General features: G+C 36.0%; 2 protein-coding genes across 5 annotated transcripts in view; one reads left to right on the forward strand and one right to left on the reverse strand.

The window, feature by feature from the left end:
* Nucleotides 1-2,972: 2,972 nt before the first annotated feature.
* On the reverse strand, nucleotides 2,973-7,529 carry LOC123509702 (pyruvate dehydrogenase [acetyl-transferring]-phosphatase 1, mitochondrial-like). The gene is made up of 3 exons (XM_045264198.1): nucleotides 7,211-7,529; nucleotides 5,430-5,616; nucleotides 2,973-5,312 (listed from the first exon to the last, which is right to left on the reverse strand). Exons 1-3 carry the CDS (start codon nucleotides 7,364-7,366, stop codon nucleotides 4,144-4,146), a joined length of 1,512 nt encoding a protein of 503 aa, XP_045120133.1. The 5' UTR covers nucleotides 7,367-7,529; the 3' UTR covers nucleotides 2,973-4,143.
* Nucleotides 7,530-8,184: 655 nt separating this feature from the next.
* The window catches only part of LOC123509700 (interleukin-1 receptor-associated kinase 4-like), a 37,372-nt gene continuing 24,952 nt past the window's right edge, over nucleotides 8,185-20,604 (forward strand). The window contains exons 1-4 of one of the 4 annotated variants that reach the window (XM_045264195.1): nucleotides 8,194-8,362; nucleotides 9,718-10,186; nucleotides 10,592-10,852; nucleotides 11,355-11,524. In XM_045264195.1, the coding sequence (XP_045120130.1) occupies nucleotides 10,629-10,852; nucleotides 11,355-11,524 (394 nt within the window). In that variant the 5' untranslated portion in view covers nucleotides 8,194-8,362; nucleotides 9,718-10,186; nucleotides 10,592-10,628. Of the gene's footprint in view, nucleotides 8,363-9,717; nucleotides 10,187-10,580; nucleotides 10,853-11,354; nucleotides 11,525-20,604 lie in introns of all 4 variants that reach the window. The other 3 variants (XM_045264196.1, XM_045264194.1, XM_045264197.1) reach the window with 3 other exon arrangements.

The following is a 20,604-nucleotide window of genomic DNA, read 5'->3' on the forward strand; positions in this document are numbered from 1 at the left end:
ATATTTGCAGTAAGTACTCATACCAGACTAGTGGCCCCCTGTCGCCTCATTTTCGCTGGAATTGTGAGTTGTGTAAAGGTCTCCTGGAATGCTTTGCACTTCTCAAAATGTTATTGAAAGGGGCTTTGACCTCCAGCAAATTTGATATTGCATACATACTGTACTATAATTCAGGTGAGATAACACTCATGTGGTGGTCAGTCAGTTATCCTGCCACATTTTTTCTCAATGTGCTTTGTGTTTTCCAAAAATTTACTCCTGCACCATACCACCTTCTAACAAAACCTTACAACACAAAGATCATCACTAAATCAGAGAAATTATACTTAAGGGAAATACTAAACATAGGAATATCAGTGGTGCAGATTACTGAACTACTGACCATGATTGTACCACACTGATCTTTCTCCCTACAAGGCCACACTCTATTCATTGTCTCTTCCTTGGCTGCAGTTTGTGCCTGTTATCTAATGGAACAGCTTGTGCACATGTTACCTGCTGTGGTCTGTCTACATGTCAGCCTGGCAATGTGGGAAGAATTGCAATCCACACCTATATATACTATGATGTTGAGGCTACATTGTACTACAAATTTATACCTACACCTGTTAAGATGCAAAATCAAACGCCTCCTTTTTGCAAAGCACTAATTACAAATGACATGTTTAATGTAAAACAAATACCCACATTATATTATTCATCATTTTTCTTAAAATTCCAATCATTAAAGATAAGTAGTGATAACAACAACAACAACAACAACAACAACAACAACAATAATAATAATGATAATAATAATAATAATAATAATAATAATGATTACAGTGATGATTATGAAGACAATGATGATGATGATAATGAGATAATAATAATAATAATAATAATAATAATAATAATAATAATAATAATAATAATACAAACTAAAAATAACAATAACAGCACCAATGATAACAACAATACTGAAGCCCCTAAATTTACAGATTTGTTTTTTTTACTTTCAACTGTAGTAGTAGTATATACCAAGTGAGTCTTTTCTTTTACTTTCAAGATTTTGGCTTGTCTTATTTTCATATATATATATATATATATATATATATATATATATATATATATATATATATATATATATATATATATATATATATATATGAAAATATGTTGGAGAAAAGCCACAGTAAAGTCACCATTTATATTTAAACTTTTTTTTAAGTTTCATGACAAACGTCTGAAGATGGGATTATGTTTGTCCAGAAACATCACAAGAATTTAAATAGAAATAGTGATTTTACTGCAGCGTTTCTTCAAGCTATATGTTTCACACTTTAGCAGGTCTACAATCAACCAAGTATATATATATATATATATATATATATATATATATATATATATATATATATATATATATATATATATATATATATATATATATATATATATATATATATATATATATATATATATATATATATATATATATATACAGTATAGGAAGATGATCATATCACAGGCTCTTTATGGGACTGTCCAAAACTTGCCACAACCTGCTCCTTCACTGCAGCATCAAACCTGTGCCACACTGCACACCTAGATACAACATTCAAAATAAAGTCTTGCAGCTCTCATATAGTGACAGAGATGACCAGGTTTTGGTCACTACTCATGGCTTCACTTGTAGTAGTCACACTGGTACTCACAATGATGAGACTGAATTAAGCCTGCATTTTTGCTCTATATGGATGACTGAAAATCAATACATCAAGGAGTTTAACATTTCAGTGATCTAGTTCTATGGTAGTAAAGGCCTTCTTTTATATACAATAAACCCTTGATGCACCAAACTAACTGGGGGAGGTGCATGGCAGTTCACCAAAAACTATGGTTTATGGTTGGAATAACATCTTATAAACCAACTGAGGGTCAGTTTATGCAATGATGCATTTGGTAAACATATGTTTAAAATGGGTGGCTTCTTTTTGTACATTTTTTTACAGTACATCTGTAGTGGTACACTGTTTCATCAATGCACTGTAATATAAATAATAAGATAGATCTAATAAAAGTATTTTTGTCTGTTAGGAATGCTGTGTTGCTGTGCTGTGAAGTGTTGTTATAAGACAAAAGGGGAAGGAGGCCAAGTGACACATACCACCACATCACACCAGATAACCAGCCACACTGAGCTGTGTTTGGTCAGCCCAGCCCAGACCTACACCAAGTTTGTCCAAAGTGATGTGCTCTCAAATTTGTCGGATAAAGTAAATGAGTGGCCAATCCATTGATGGAAGGCAGTTTACCAGAATTTTGATCTGGAAGTTTAGCTTACCAAGAGTTTACTGTAATATGGAAAAAATTATGAAAAAATGAGCCAGCTTGACTCTTATTTTGTTGTCAGTGTAATACAGTAATACCTCGAGGTACGATCGCCCCAACATACAATTTTTTTTATTTACGACAAAAAATTTCATATAATTTACGCCTTGAAATATGAAGATATTTTTAAGGTACGAATAGCCATCGGTAGGTAGTGCAGTGATCGCTCGGCTACCCATGTCCATCCAAACATTCAGCCCACGTTGTGTATTGTTGTTCATCCTTTGTGCTTGTATGTGTCTGTGCTCCTTGGCAGTGTATATTTTTTCTTAAGTTTTGTGAACTCAAGACCCTGTGATCATGGGTCCCAAAAGTAAAAGTTTGGCGAGAAACACACACAATAGCCTGTATTCACATACTGATTACACTTAGAAATTCAATAAACGAGTGAGTACAAATGGTGTTCTGCCCACAAGCAACTCTTCCTCTTTGCAATGCAAAAAAACAGAAGTCTCTAGATGTCATGGTTGCTAAAATATCACAGGTTGAATGAGGTGGTATCATTGGTTTACGTGGCCTTACATCCGATCGGGTTCAGCGACCTTGGCTAGAGCGATAGAAAATGGGCCCCTTGTATCTTCTCTTTCTCTCTCTCTCTCTCCTGTTGCCTGTTCTGATACCACTCTCATTCAAAAGTTGTCTCCCCGTAACATGGCGAGAGACCCATGGTATAAAAGTAAGGCGTGTGGGAGGTGATGGAATCAGACACAGTGAAATCACTGTCGCTCCCACCATCCATCATTGGTGACACAGTGACGTAGAGCATATGTCTACTCCTGATGAGTGTTGCCAGCTCACAAGCTAAGAAAACGTGAAGAAAATAGCCAAATTTAGCCGTAAAAACCCTAAACGTCTATTGACATGCCCCGAGTCTTGCGTGATGAACGTCTATCGATGTTTCCTGAGTTTTGCAGGTTAAGTTGTTATTTTGGGCAATATAGTTCATTTTTATCATGCATACAATAAATATTGTATTTATCTTATATTAAATCTATATTTGGTTGGTATTTAAAGCATGTTAATTTTTTGGGGGGTAAACTCATATCACAAGAACGAATGAATTCTATTTCCATTAATTTCTATGGGAAAAATTTATTTGATATACAATTTTTTTTATATACCACAATCGTCATGGAACAAATTAAATTCGTATGTTGAGGTACCACTGTACTAGAAAGTCAGGAGGTACTCAGTGTACCTTCATCAATTGAGTAATATGAATGGCAATTGAAATATGACAGGCATTTTCTGTAGTCTTATGTTGAAGAAATATAGTGAAGGCTCATACAAATCCAGATCTATCTCAAAACAAAATGTGTATATAACTTGTCTGATTCCTAATCCTTCCTTAGCACCTTGTCCAATGTATTCCTCACTGCACCAATTAACAGACATAAATGCAATGTGGGTGGCAGGACTTGATTCTTATGGTAATCTAGTCACTGTGGTGCAAGCTGAAAATCACTCTACTTACACTTGTCCTAAATCTTCCTTTGCACTTCAATCACTTTACGGCCACTCAATCTGCTTTTTCCATATTGCACATTCATGACTTTCTCCACAAAGAAAAGCAAGAGGTAGGCTATTCACAAAAAGCTGCAAACACCAAACAACTGGATATAAATTCTAAAGCACAACCAAATAGTGAATGAACTGCCACAAAAAACATTGTTGTAGTAGGTAATTTTGATTGTCTGCTACAAACCCTCAACTAAACCATTGAGCAAAGTAACTGTAAGGAAACAAAAGAAATTAAGGAAACAATGTCATAACTTAAATTTCTATCGGACAGACTCTCAAAAAGTTAGAATCAAAAAATATGACGTGAATGGATATGTCATCCCTGAAATAACGACGGACCTCTGGAGGAAGCGTGAGGGAGTGAGAGAGTCTAGCATGGTCCAGGCCGGTGTCAGAGACACCAATAGCATGGCGAATGAGGTGTGTGGCAGCACTGGTATCCACAGGCTTGAGGGAGAGGCCCTTAAGTCTCTGCTCTAACACCTGTTCAACCTCCCTGAGGGTGACACCATGGTGTGGGAGATGCACTGGCTGGAGGGTTTGGCGGCCTGACATGTACTCTCCCACCAACATGACAGAATCCAATGGGGTCATGCATTCCCACAAGCCATCCGAGGCCATCAACAAGAACCTGTCATGTGGCCGAAGACGGTGATAGGTGACTTCTGGCAGGGCAGTGAGGTATGGGGGAGTGAGGCTGGTTGGAATTATGCTATTATGATCAGCATAACGTTGAATTACACTAAGCAGTTTCTCACGATCCCATTTGAAGCGAAAGTCCCCAAAGGCTCTAAAGGGCATAAGGAGCCCAAGCAACCGCTGGTCCTTCACCACAGTCTCTGCCTCATTGGCTGGGTGTTCAGACACCACTCGCTCCACTTCCAATGGGTTCTCCCAGGTGTGGTCCTCAGTGAGTCGCAGTGCCTGCCAGCCACTGCCCCCATCCTGTCGCTGGCTGCCTAGCACAGCCCCACAGTCACCAGTGTTGGCTATGTGAAGATGAGGTCCATCCACGTGAGCCACACAAGCCACTGAGCCAGACAGTGCCACACGCACCAGTGGTTCTAGCACAGCTGAGCGCTGGTTCTCCTCAACTTCCCTTCCAAGGTCTCCATCTAGTTGGGTAAAGGACCGTGCCAGTGCTTCTTCCATGCTGAAGTCTTCAGATACTGAAGTCAGCAGTTGATTGCAGTAACGTAGGAGGGAGGCATCATATATCTCCTGCAGTTCAGAGACAAACATTGAATTATCATTGTACACCTGTGTAAGGGCTATGGGAGACCCTGCCTGCCATTCTGCCACCACTCGCCGTAGCTCAGAGCGAGGCAAGAGGGATGCAGCAATGTAGTCAAACAGCCTCTTGGCCACCACCTGGCTGCACTCTGGTCCTCCATGGCCATCAAACACACCAAACAGGTAGCCTGCCAATAGCATCATCTTGTTATATATTCATCTGAGACCCCACATACTCTACTGATTTATATACATGATCTATCTGTGTGATATTGAAAACTATTAACAGCAGCCACACCACCAACCTGTAGTGTGGAGACAACGGGCAGCTGCCAACTTGTCCTCAATGGGGCTATTAGAGGCCAACTGGTTAGAATCAACCGAGTCTATGGAGTAAGTAGCAGCTGGAGCAACTTCATCAGGTGACCACTCATGATCACCACACCCACTAACTTGTACCACTCCCTCATTCTGACGTAGAATCTGGGACACCTGGGCAAAAGGCAACATCATCAGCATAATTTTTCTTCACTACATTAATTGTATCTTCTAAGCCATGCTATGAAAGTCAAAAGTTTACAAAAAATTATTGGGTATGTTTCATTGTGCATAATATTTAAGACAATAAAAAGTTTTTGAACAAGTGATATGGGGTTGATGATTTTTTTTTTTTTTTTTTCCACCAGAAACAAAATAGCCTAAAAAGAGATTCTGATCAGGAGGGTTTTTGTGATCAATTCACACCATAAGGACATACAACTCAAGGACACCAGAAACCAAACTTTAAAATAGGAACAATATTGGATAAGTGAAAAAGGTAAAAAACAAATTAATGAAAAGAAAAATTTAACATTTAATTAAAAATTGGACTGGCCTTCTCTAGTAGACCCCAGAAACAAAAACAGTTACATGTTTCAATAATCAATATTATTACACAAAGTCTGGTAGATGCAGAAATTATAATACAACCACTGGTGTAAAAAAAAAAAAAGGGAAGAACATTCAGACCAACACCAATTGAACCTATTCAGAGCTGGAGACAGTTTTGAAGAACTCTCTTCCTGAAAGTCAAAGTTCTTTAACAATGAATGAAAAAAAAAGAAAACATGCTTACTTTATTGAACTTTTACTATATTAACACTTTTAAGGAAATAGTTGTCATAAAGTTCCTCTCTCTGAAGTGACATCAGCAGTGTATATCAATCATTAATTTTTTAGATCTTTTATGATGAACTGAAATCTTATTGTGCAGTTAATTCAAATGATAAAAATCCTACAGTGAATTTAAATATGAAATAGATTTTGAATTATAAAATTACATAGCCATGATATTAACATATAGTCATCACACTGATCTGAATACTTGTCATTACCTAACATATCACCACTCACTCTCGCAATCCACCTCGGCAAAGGACTGGCTGAATGATGGGCGCTGTCCCCGAGAGGCCGTCCCGCGCGCTCGCCTCGATTCCCGGCTCCCCCTCCGCAGCTCCTCCACCCAGCAGATTTGACATCACATTAAATGAGAAATATATGGTATATAAATTTGTTTTTGCGCAGGGGTTCCTTGAGACATGTGATGTATTTGAAGGGTTACGCAAAGGTAAAAAGGTTGAGAAACGCTGCCTTATTCATTGCCATATTCTCTCTCTCTCTCTCATTCGTTTTCATATTCTCTCTCCTTATTCATTATCATACACTCTCTCTCTCTCTCCATATTCGTTTTCATATTCTCACTCTCCTTATTCGTTTTCATTCTCTCTCCTCATTCGTTTTCACATACTCTCTCTCTCTCTCTCGCTGACCAATAGCGTGGCTTCATATATGTGACGTCAAATCAGCTGGGTGGAGAAGCTGCGAAGTAGGAGCCGGGAATTGAGGCGAGCGCGCGGGACGGCTTCTTGGGGACAGTGCCGAATGATGTGCTTTCAGACATTCATGTACACACACACAGGGTTTGTGGCAGTCTGGCACAACACCTACCTACATGCTGGTGCCAAGGGCTGGCCATAAATACCAAATATGCATAAATGTATTCAGAGTCACAGTGTTGCTGGCCTGACAAAGAGGCAAGAAGACTGACCTCCTGTGGTGACAATTTAGGCCTGGGGAAGGCGTACAGGCCTGGGGTGTTGTGGAATAGCCGCTCCCACCCCGCCACTCCACACCGCACTGGGCGATCCAACCGGTGAGACAAAGGCTTTACATTCTGGAATAAGTGGGAGAACACTCTGGCCATAACGTAACTGCAGGTTTGGTTTGATGAGGATCACGCCCTACATCAAGGGAGGCTGGACCAGCGCCGCGCTGTTGCTGCTGCTGCTGCCCGTGTTTACAGTGTGCAGCAGACGAAACTCCTACATACCACCACCACCACCACTGCCAACTTTGTCACATTCTGCATCATGGACTTTTTTTCTTTCTTTTCTTTCTTTCTCTCTTGCCCATTTTTCTTTCTTGTGTTCTATCTATGTACGTGTGCTTTACTTTAAAAGAATACATTTATCTCGCTGGTTCATATAGGTAGCTTTTATTTATTTACTTGTTTATTTATCTTATTTATTTATTTACTTATTTTCTACCCATTTTTTCTGAGGTGAAATGTTGCCACGATGTTTCTGAGTTGGCATGAAATAAATGTGATAATTTAGTTTAACATCGGAAACATCCGCGTCTTTCTCTCTCTAACTTCTTAATCTTAAATATCAATTCTCCAATGGTGTTTGTGTACCTACACCTAAAAATATATAATTTTATGTTGTATATTCAAACTTGTATAATGGTGAGGTTAATTAACAAATTTTACCTACAAAAGGAAGTTCAGTATCTCATCAAAATGATACCATGTTCACTTACGTAGATAGTCATACAAACTTTCAAAGATATTTCAAACCATGTGATGTTGGTGCAATACTACTGTTTTGACAGAGAAATGAGGATAACTGTTTCATAGGAGTAGAAATAAAAAACAATATCAGCAATAATTATAATAGATTGATACTATATAAAAGATATTTGTTATGAGGTGTAGCCTGTTACAATCACACACACCCACATACACATACACAGAGAGATGAATAATATTGTTGTTTCCGCCCGCTTGAGACTTGAGTTTCCGCCCCGGCTTTCCATAGTCCATACTAAGAGAGAGAGAGAGAGAGAGAGAGAGGTTTTTCCGAGCAGTTTGTGCCCCGCCCATTCTTCCTGCGAAGGTCCTGCTGCTGCTACACAGAAAGTTAGTCACAGTATCTCAATTACATTAGATATTATAAGGTATATACCACGAAACTATTACCCTATAATGCCCCAAATCGGCCGAGGAAAATGTTCTATATATTACAGTGTACAGTTCACGAATAGTTCAGCAGATGGGCAGTAGTGGTGGGATAAGTAGGGTTGTATCTCCTGATTGATGCATGGTACATATATTCTTAACTTTTATATAACTTTTTCAGGCTGCCGAAAAAAAAAAAAAATGCAATTTTCAGTTACTCCCAAGTTTTTTTTATATTTTTATTTTGTTTTTATTTTTTTATTATGGCTTATAGTGCCTGTAGGCTCACTTGAAGAGTATGTGGTATCACAAATGGCGTAAGGCAGGGATGTAATGCATTAACATTCCTCTTTATAATCTATCATATAAAGTTATTAATGAACTATAAGAAAGAGATATAGGTTTCAAAAATGAAAATTTCAAAATACCAATTCTATATTATGGAGATGACTGTTTATTATTATCACATTCAATTGAAAAGGCAGCTCAAAACATTAACTACATACAACAAGTGGCACAACAGATGGGACTAGAGATAAACAAAGGGAAAAGTGAAATACTGATATATAATAAAAAGGAACAACCAACAGTAATTGAAGGCATTCATATAACACAAGCCATGACTTACCTAGGAGTCAAAATAACTAACACCAGAAATTGTTTCAAGGATTTAAAAAAAGAGATCAAACAAGGCAGCTCAATTAGCAAATGTAAACTACAGTGTGGCAGCACGATGTTGTAACAGACTCCTCATTGGCAAGACTTATTGGAAAGGAATAGCTCTGTCATCCATACTATTTGCATCAGAAGTATTAGATTATACTGAGGAAGAGCTAGCCAAGCTGCAGAGAATTGAAAACTCCGTCTGTAGGACTATTTTACAGCTCCCAACACATACACCAAACTGCCGTAAGAGGAAATATTGGAGCATCTTTCTGCTATGCCAGAAACATGAAAATATTATTTACAAAACATCTACTCAAAGAAAGTAAAAATGAATTAACAAGAAACATATTTATAAAAGAATTTGAAGACGGCAATAGAAAGTGTATTAAATCTCTTAAATCATACATAAAAAACGTAGATGGTAAGATAACACAAATTAATAAATTGACAAAAACCAAAATAACAAAGTACAAAAATGGGACACAGCTAAATGGAAATATGAAATGCAGACCAAAACAACACTACACATCTACAACATGCACAAGAAACAACTAAAAGGAGAAAGTTGGATAGATAACACCTTAGGCTCCAAATTAATTATGAGAGGCAGAACAAACACACTAACCCTTAATTGGAGAAATTGATTTCAGGCAAAAAGTGAACAGTGTCTGTGTTGCAGGTGTGAAACAGAGACTGGAACATTTACTATTAGAATGTGAAGAATGCAGTGAGATAAGACAAAACCAAACATTCCTATAAAATACAGAAAACTAAACTAGAGACAATAAAATTGCAAATATATTAATGTTCGAAACTTTATCAGTTGATAAAACTGGAAAAAGAAAAGAATATATTATCTAATTTTTTAAAAAAGGCAAAGAAAGTAAACCAAGAATAGAAGAACTCAAGTAAGAAGAACAAGAAACATATAAAAAGTGGGAGCCGATACAAAGGCTTTCAATCCTACACCAACTACTGGACTGGAGGAAGTACTGTTCAGCTTCTGCCCATTAGTGGTGCAGGCAATTTTGTTTATAGTGGTACACATATCAGGGCCCATATCACCACCCAAGTGCATCTTTGGTGTGACCACCTAGAACCTGGGTATCATGGGGACATGTAGGTAACTTTAAGCCACTCGTCAAATGGCATAACTAGCACATGTAGTGGATTCATGTACATATTTTCTACCTCTTCTTCCATCACAAATATGAAATTTTCAAGTTATGTCCCTTTTCAAGTAATGCCTACCTCCTCCTCCCCAGTTATCTTGGAGGACTTATAGGAAATCAAGTTTTTTTCTTTTTTGTTGGAAGGCATAAAATTGAGTGATGCATGTTGCAGAAGAGATAGAAAATCAACAAAACTGCATTAAAAAATCATTTTATTATTTGGAAGTGGTGGGAAGAGTTTTAATGTTCTGGGCAAAGGAAATGTTTGAAAGCTACACAAAATAGAAATGGTAAAGAAATTATCAATCATTACTTTTGAATGTAGAATGATTAATTTTTAGAGATTTTTCAGGTGGAGGTTGTAGCAAATAGTGGTGAGGCCATCAGGCATGCAGGCTCTGACAGCAGGTGACAGCAGTGGCTCTGGGGTGATGTTGACCTCAGAGATGCGCCTGCTGCCTTCATGGGCCAAGTCCCAGCTAGCACACATCCTGGAAGTAACCTATGGATGGCGGGAGGTGATGGGTCGAGTGCCAGGACACCCGTGGGCTCCTGGAATGCCGCTTCCTGAAGGGGAGCACTACCCTAGGAAGTATTCATCAGATGACATCCAGTGAGTACTGCCTGCCTTATCCCAAGCATCGCATTGCTGATGTTTGCCCCTGCCATAGGTTATTCAAAGATGATGATTTTGGGCATTTGCTGTATTTGTTCACTAATCATTAATGACTACAGATGTTAAGATTGTAACCTCAGGTATAGAAGGTTGCCATTACCACAGTATTTACTTGTTAACCACTCAGTCTAATGGATAAAAACAATTTACTTACTTGAAAGTCTATCAATCAATTACTTACTTGAAAGTCTATCAATATAATATAAAGAGAGACCTCATACCTTTCAACCAAAACCAGTTTCAGTATACTACATAAGCATCACCCTTTACTTGCCATGAAGATTGGTAGATTTTACATATACGAGTATATATATATATATATATATATATATATATATATATATATATATATATATATATATATATATATATATATATATATATAAACCACTATAAAAATGTTCAATCATGCACACATTAAATATAGTCTTCTCTCTAGTTTGGTGTCAGAGGAGTGTGGAAGAGATCGACGGGAGGGATTTGAGGCATTGGTGGAAGAGTGGGGAACAAGCGGACGGAAACGGCCTACTGTGAGTGATCTGGTGTCCATCCTTAAGGTAGCCAAGCTCTACCGTGCAATGGACTATCTCACTGTCACTGTTCTCAAAGGTAACTTGGCTAGATACGTATAAAAAAAAAAAAAAAAAAAAAAAAATATATATATATATATATATATATATATATACGTATAAAAAAAAAAAAATAAATAAATATATATATATATATATATATATATATATATATATATATATATATATATATATATATATATATATATATATATATATATATATATATATATATATATATATATATATATATATATATATATATATATATATATATATATATATATATATATATATATATATATATATATATATATATATATATATACACATACAGTAAGTCCTCCTTATATGGTACTTCGTTATCCGATAAATTCACAGTTACGGTGTTTGGTAATTAATACCCTCGATTGTATTTACTGTAAGGAAAATTCACAGATACGGTATTCGCTCATGTTTTGTTAACACCGTACCGTAGCGCCACCACGCTGCGCAGCCACCACAAGTATCAGTCTCTTCCCGCGTTCCCACTGAACACAAGTAAAATCCTTACAGTGTTTTTTGTGGATATTATGAGTAAGGACTGAAATCCCTAATGTCCCTTAGCCTCGGGAGGGACATCATCTGATAGAATACGTGGCGAGTGAAAGGTAAATAAAAACATTTTCTGTTTATTTCTTTTGTGCAGTGCTTTACATTTTTTTTTATATGACTTTTCATGTATTTTCATGTCTGTAGGGGTGACTTTCGACGTGCTGGAACACATCCCCTATTATTACGTTATAATGGGTTGGGTATACGGTAATTTTGATTTGCGGTAAGGTTTTTAGGAACGCATATGTACCGTATAACGAGGACTAACTGTACACACACGCACACACACACAACGCGAAGTATAGTGGTTAGCACACTCTACTCACTTGAGAGGGCCCAGGTTCGAGTCCTGGGAAGCGGCGAGGCAAATGGGAAGCCTCTTTAATATGTAGTTCCTGTTCACCTAGCAGTAAATAGGTATGGGATGTAACTCGCGAAGTTGTGGCCTCGCTTTCTCGGTGTGTGGAATGTGTTGTGGTCTCAGTCGTACCCGAAGATCGGTCTATGAGCTCTGAGCTCGCTTCGTAACGGGGAAGACTGGCTAGGTGACCAGCAGACAAATGTGATGAATTAAAGTGCTCATCACTGCATTATGGTGGATGAGCACCCTGCCATAATGCTGTCACAAAAAATCAACGTCCTACTGTAAAGGGGTTCTTTTTCTGTCACGGCATTATGCCAGCTGTTAGCATGACGTCAGTGCCTTCCAACACACACCACAGTACTGCCTCAGTACCTGCGTAACTATCATGGTGAGAGGAAGTGTTGTGTCATTGTTCTCTCATTTATGCCATCTTTTGTCTTGGTTTCTGGGTTAAACCTTGGTGACTATGAGTAAAAGGAAGTCATTAATGCCTCTTACTATAGGTCAGATCATAAAGCTGGACTCCAGACAAGAGAAATAGTAGTGAATGTTGGTGTGAGTGAGGGATCTATGAGAACCTGGGTGAACTGTTTCAAGGATGACAATGGTGTCAAATTACTGTCTGCTAAACCTTGGCTTGGCCCCTCAAAAAAGACATCTGTATGTACTTTAACTGTGCTCAAAAAGTAGCTGGAGAGTAGTACCATAACTGCCAGAGAATTTGAAGGAAAAAAAAAACATCTGCTTTCTGATGCAGCCAGGCCGAGGTTTAGCAGACAGTAACTGGACACCACTGTCATCCTCAAATCGCTTCACCCAGTTTCTCACAGGTCATTCACTCACACCAACATTTGCCACTATTTCTCTTGCCTGGATCCCAGCTTTGTGAAGCCCTATGATTTGAACTATAGTTACAGATATTAACAACTTCCTTTTACCCATAGTCACCAAGGTATAGCCCAGAAACCAAGGGAAACACAGACAGAAGATGATGTGAATGAGAGAACAATGACACAACACTTCCTCTTACCATGGCAGCCAGGCAGGCACTGAGGCAGTACTGTGGTATGTGTTGGAAGGAATTGACACCATGCCAATAGCTGGTACCTGGCATTGTGCTGTGACAGAAAAAGACACTCCTGTATGGTAGGCCATTGTTTTTTGTCACAGCATTATGCTGGGACACTCACCCAGCATAATGCTGTGTTGAGTGCTGTAGTATATATATATATATATATATATATATATATATATATATATATATATATATATATATATATATATATATATATATATATATATATATATATATATATATATATATATATATATATATATATATATATATATATATATATATATATACACACACACACACACACACACACACACACACACACACACACACACACACACACACACACACACACACACACACTACTGAGCTTTTATTCAAGAGTGGTTGACAAAATACAAGAGAGAGAGGGATGGATGGACTGTGTATATTTGGATTTAAAGAAAGCTTTTGACAAGGGACCTCACATGAGACTGTTATGGAAATTAGAGATTTATGGAGGACTGAAAGGAAAAGTGTTAAAGTGGATGGAAAACTACTTGAGATGGAGGGAGATGAGAACGGTAATAAGGGATGCAAAGTCAGACTGGTTGGTGGTGGAGAGTGGAGTCCCACAAGGCTCAGTGCTGGCACCAATACTTTTCCTTGTATATATTAATGACATGCCAGAGGGAGTAAACAGTTATATTAATTTGTTTGCGGATGATGCGAAGTTGTGTAGGTGTGTGAAGAGTGAAGAAGATTGTGAAATTTTACAGGCAGACCTGGATAAGATTTGGGAGTGGAGCAAGAGGTGGCAAATGGAATTTAATCTGAGCAAAAGTCATGTGATGGAGATGGGGAAGAGTGGAAGACGGCCAAGAGGGTCATATAAGATGGGTGAAGAAGTAGTGTTGAAAAAGGTGGAAAAGGAAAAGGATTTGGGAGTGATAATACAAGACCATGGGCAGTTTGAGGCTCATATTGATAAGATGTTTGGAGAAACGTATAATTTGATAAAAATATTGGATTAGCCTTCCATTATATGGATAAAGATATGATGAAGAAATTAATTAGTACGGTAATTAGACCAAGATTGGAATATGCTGGAGTGGTTTGGTCCCCTTATAAAAAGAAGCATATAAGGAAGTTGGAGAGATTGCAGAGAATGGCAACAAAAATGGTTCTGGAATTGGCAGAAATGACCTATGAGGAGAGATTAAAAGAAATGAATTTGCCTACCTTGGAACAAAGAAGAGAAAGAGGAGATTTAATACAGGTTTATAAACTGTTGAATGGACTGGATGAAGTGGATAATGAGCAAATGATGTTGAGAGAGGAAAACTTAAATAGAACTACAAGATCGCATAGTAAAAAGATAGCCAAGGGAATATGCTTGAAGGATGTGAAGAAATATAGTTTCCCACAAAGATGTGTGGAGGTGTGGAATGGTTTGAGTGAGGAGGTGGTGTCAGCGAGTGTGCATAGTTTTAAAGGAAAGTTGGATGTGTGTAGATATGGGGCCACACGAGTATGATACCCAGGCCCTGTAAAATTACAACTAGGTGAATACACACATACAGGCAACCCCCCGCTTAACGAAGGGGTTACGTTCCTGAAAAAAACCCTTCGTTAAGCGAATTTTCTTTAAGCAAACCAATTATAACAAGTTTAACCCTTGATCTGAGCTTCCATTGAGAGTAAACAAAATGAGAATGCATCATAGTACAGTGAAAGGTTTAATGAAAGTAAAAATTATGAAGTTAAACATTTAAGCAGTTTAATTTAAGAGTAAGTAATTATAATATACACTAATGTATATATGTAAGTAATTTTATAATGTTAATGATCTTAAATTTATGAAGGGAGGGAGAGTGGAGTGGGAAATACGTTAGCTGGCAACCTGTGGAATGTAAACAAAGGACGCATCATTGTACCGCATACAAAACTTATGTACCACATTTCCACAAGGCTTTCCATTTTATCCATTGCAGAGTCACGAGTTCAGGTGGTCCTTTTAGCATTCAAGGAAGATACGGTCTCACCAGCCTTCTTAATAGAGTCTGCTGACTTGAAAATGGTAGACAGTAGATGGAGTCAAGCCATGGTGGGAGGCAGTGCTATTAGTTTTCTCTCTCGTGCCTGTGAATGATATCCAACTTCACTTCGAGAGTAAGAGACTTCCTGGTCTTCTTAGCAACGCTAAGCGACATTGTATGGTGTTTTGGTGGCATGTAGAGTGAGGGAAGATTAGCTGCTGCTGACGCTGTTATTGTTTTGAACTAGGTGCGCGTTTTGTCCAGGAGAGGCGCTGGTGTATTCAAAAGCCTATCAGCTTGCATGATACAGTGGGGCTTTCAAACTTGGAAAAAATTACCTGGATAAAATTTCGTTAAAGCGAGTTTGGTGTTCGTTAAACGAGAAGATGGTAGTGAAAGGAAACCTTCGTTGCAGCGAAATATTGTTGTGTGAACCTTCATTAACGGGGGGTTGCCTGTATATAACTCTAGATTAACGCAAGGGTTACATTCCTGGAGATGTCGTGTTATTCAAAATCTCATTATTCAAACATAATTTTCACATAGAAAACAATAGTAATAATGGGAGTTGGGTTCCTGGGAAAGTCTGTCTGTTTTGGGATTTTGTTATTCAAACCTCAAAAAATATATTACCATACTTGACAGCATATAGGACGCTCGTATTTCCCAAAAATTTGACCCCAAAAATTATCCTGTGTCTAATATGAGAAGGCGAGATTTCCCGTAGGGTTATCTTCTCCCTAACACTCACTAACCAAGCTCATGATTGGTATCTCTACCTACCCTAACTGCATGTATAATTATTTTATTGCTGGTATTGTTATTATTACCTACTAGTATTATTATTTTAAAGCTTATTTTAGTAAAAATGAAAGCAATCTAACCTGTGAGGATGTGATGCAGGTCTATGAATAGCAGCTGATCAGAACCCTGACTCAATGCCTTCTGACAGTGATGAGTGACACCAAGTTCATGATCATAAAGTTGATAGTAAAAGAAAAGAAGAAAATAGATAAAATTTGTTTGTGAAAAATAAAGGAAAAAAATTGATCAACCAGCAACAGCATAAGAGAAAACGACATCAAGGAGGCTGTTGCAAAGGCTATCCACTGACTCTACATCTGATCTGATCCAATCATTACAAAACACATCAACACCCTCACCGTTATGACAGTAGGAGGAAAAAGATCAAGCTGCACAATCTCCTATAAACTACAAGTGATAGATTATGTCAAGGAGCATGGCAATAGAGCAGCAGCAAGGGTTTTTAGGCCACCACCTAGGGAAAAAAATTATACATGTCTGGTGACAGCACCAAATGATGAATGCAAGGAAAGGTAAACATAACTTTCTTTGCCAATCTTCATGTTGGCCAGAACTTGAGGATGACATTACTTTTGCAGCAATTTTTTATACTTGTATATTGCTGCTAGATTGCTTTCAACAGGTATGCTTAAATACACCAAACACTTTTTTTCCTGAATTTAACCTGCTGAAATGGGGATGCGTCTTATATGTCTGTGCGTCCTGTGTGCTATCAAATATATCAATACGTATATAACTAGATCACAGAAACAATAAAAATACACATTCTTATCTTATTTTTAAGTACTTTACATATATAAGTCAGTAGGTAACACAACAAAAACACATCCTTATACTCGCCATGATTTTTTTGATGCATCACTGGTTGTCATCTGCTGAATCTTCACCCAGCTCTCCCTCTCTTGCATCTTCTGCCTCACTCACATCTCCCTCTTCTTCCTGCTCCTCTTTTACAATATTCGTTTGGAAGACTTGATCTAGTGTGGTTTGTTTGATCATCTTTTTCTTCTGATCTAACATGATTTATAACAGTTTAGTTCTGCCATCCCTTTTCGTGTCACTGTTGTACTTCTGTTTACATTAGGATCCTTGACCTCTAGTAAGTCCAGTCCTTTCCTTATTGTTATGGGTGATGCCTGTAATTCTTTTTTTGTTAAAATTCTCTCTGACTCTTCGGTTTCTGATGCAGACCATGCTTTCGATGCCTTTTAACTCTGCTGTTTCCATCTTATTCCTCTAATTATTAATGTGACTTGATATTTAAGGAGATACAATTAAATAATGCGATTTATTCAACAAAATGCAAGTTAACTCAACTCCTCATTAATACACAACAATCTACAAATGTCAGTACAGCTGGTTCCACATGTCACTCTAGTACTAATACCACTATATATATATATATATATATATATATATATATATATATATATATATATATATATATATATATATATATATAGATAGATAGATAGATAGATAGATAGATAGATAGATAGATAGATAAATAGATATACTATATATATATATATATATATATATATATATATATATATATATATATATATATATATATAGTTATAGATATAGATAGATATACTGTATGTATGTATATATATATATATATATATATATATATATATATATATATATATATATATATATATATATATATATATATATATATATATATATATATATATATATATATATATATATATATATAGATATAGATAGATAAATAGATAGATATAGATAGATATACTGTATATATATATATATATATATATATATATATATATATATATATATATATATATATATAGATAGATAGATAGATAGATAGATAGATAGATAGATATAGATATAGATAGATATACTATATATATATATATATATATATATATATATATATATATATATATATATATATATAGATAGATAGATAGATAGATAGATAGATAGATAGATAGATAGATATAGATAGATATATATATATATATATATATATATATATATATATATATATATATATATATATATATATATATATATATATATATATATATATATATATATATATATATATATATATATATATATATATATATATAGATAGATAGATAGATAGATAGATAGATAGATAGATAGATAGATATAGATATAGATAGATATACTGTATATATATATATATATATATATATATATATATATATATATATATATATATATATATATATATATAGATAGATAGATAGATAGATATATATATATATATATATATATATATATATATATATATATATATATATATATATATATATATATATATATATATATATATATATATAGATAGATAGATAGATAGATAGATATATATATATATATATATATATATATATATATATATATATATATATATATATATATATATATATATATATATATATATATATATATATATATATATATATATATATATATATATATATATATATATATATATATATATATATATATATATATATATATATATATATATATATATATATATATATATATATATATATATATATATATATATATATATATATATATATATATATATATATATATATATATATATATATATATATATATATATATATATATATATATATATATATATATATATATATATATATATATATATATATAGTCGCCCCATCATCAGCCAAATCCCGTGTGTTTCCTATAGCCTGGCAAAGCGGCTTAAGGAGATAATCACCCCTTTCACACTTGCCACACATAGTTTGAAGTCCACGTCCGAATTCTTTGACGTCATCAAGGCTTCCAGTCCCTCGGGTATCATTGCGTCCCTCAATGTTGAATCTCTGTTCACTAACGTTCCCATGATTTGTGACAAACTCTACAGAACAGGAGGCATCAACTTTCCCATTGCTGAAGATTCACTGTGCCGTTTGCTTCAAGCCTGCACCCAGGAGGTTCCATTCTACGCCCTTGACGGAAATACGTACTCCCGAACCCATGGAGTAGCTATGGGGTCACCGCTTGGTGTCCTCTTCTCTAACTTTTATATGGGCACATTTGAAGAAAGATTATTTTCACTCTACCCAGAACTGAAGCCTCCGATTTACACGAGAAACATTGATGACGTTTTTGTTAGCGCCGAGAAAAAGAAGACATATTTAAACTAAAGAAGGCGTTTAAGAAACGCTTCTCTCAATTTCACACATGAAATAAAAAAGGAACAGAAACTCCCTTTTCTTGATGTGCTAGTCAGCAGGAACGCACAGAATTTATCGACAGAAGTAATATGTAAAAGAAACAAATCTAGGATTCTGTCTCAATGCTGCCAGCAAGTGCCCCGACAGACACCAACAAAGCGTGATATACTCATTTGTGAGAAGAGCTTTCACTCACTGTTCCACGTGGGAGTCAACTACCATGGAGCTCAAGAGAATCAGCCAACTCCTCACCAACAACGGTTATAAGAAGAGTGAGATTGGTGATGTAATCTGAGGGTGAATGGACATCTTCATGGAAAGACAAGAACCAACAGAAAATAGAAAAATTGAAGAAGAAAAAGCGATAACTATCTACTACAAAAACCATGTCATCAGCACAAGCATGATGAAAAAGCAATAATTAACAACATAAGACCAATGGAAGAAGACACCACGCTGAAGCTAGTGATATATTATAAAACAAAGCGCACTTCGAGCCTACTAATAAGAAACAACTGCCTACCTGATATTAGTAACACCCAAGAAGTGAATCTAATATATCAATACTCATGCAATATTGGTGACTGCAGTCGCCTCAACTCCAGATATATTGGATCCGCTATTACTACATTATCAAAGAGAATCATGGCTCACTTGCAAGACGGCACAATCAAATGACATCACATCAATCAACATAGCTCGGCACCTACTAGAAAATAACTAGAAGAATCAATAGTAATCCTACAAAAAGAACTTGACAGAAAGAGGATTAGGATGGCCAAACAAGTGTTCATACATATGTTAAAACCTTCTATCAACATACAACTTCTCCCAGGATCAAAACTCCCGACTCACTGCCAATCACAGCCCAGCACAGGTTAGCTTCACCCCTTGAGGGTGCGGCCCTGTTACTTTCGTGTCTGCATCTGCATATGAAGAACTCCAGCACCACACAAGGATCTTCACTTCTCCTAAAGATGGTCTGGGAAAACCGAAGGATGTCTAGAGAAAAAAGAA

The sequence above is a fragment of the Portunus trituberculatus genome, chromosome 27 (genome assembly GCF_017591435.1).
Source record: "Portunus trituberculatus isolate SZX2019 chromosome 27, ASM1759143v1, whole genome shotgun sequence".
In the NCBI taxonomy this organism is placed as follows: domain Eukaryota; kingdom Metazoa; phylum Arthropoda; class Malacostraca; order Decapoda; family Portunidae; genus Portunus; species Portunus trituberculatus.

Coding starts and splice junctions, on each gene's coding strand:
- LOC123509702 (XM_045264198.1), bottom strand. CDS start 7,366: ATGGCCAGAGTGTTCTCCCACTTATTCCAGAATGTAAAGCCTTTGTCT. Junction 5,617..7,210: donor CTAAATTGTCACCACAGGAG/GTCAGTCTTCTT, acceptor CCTTTTGCCCAG/GTGTCCCAGATTCTACGTCA. Junction 5,313..5,429: donor CCGTTGTCTCCACACTACAG/GTTGGTGGTGTG, acceptor TGCTATTGGCAG/GCTACCTGTTTGGTGTGTTT.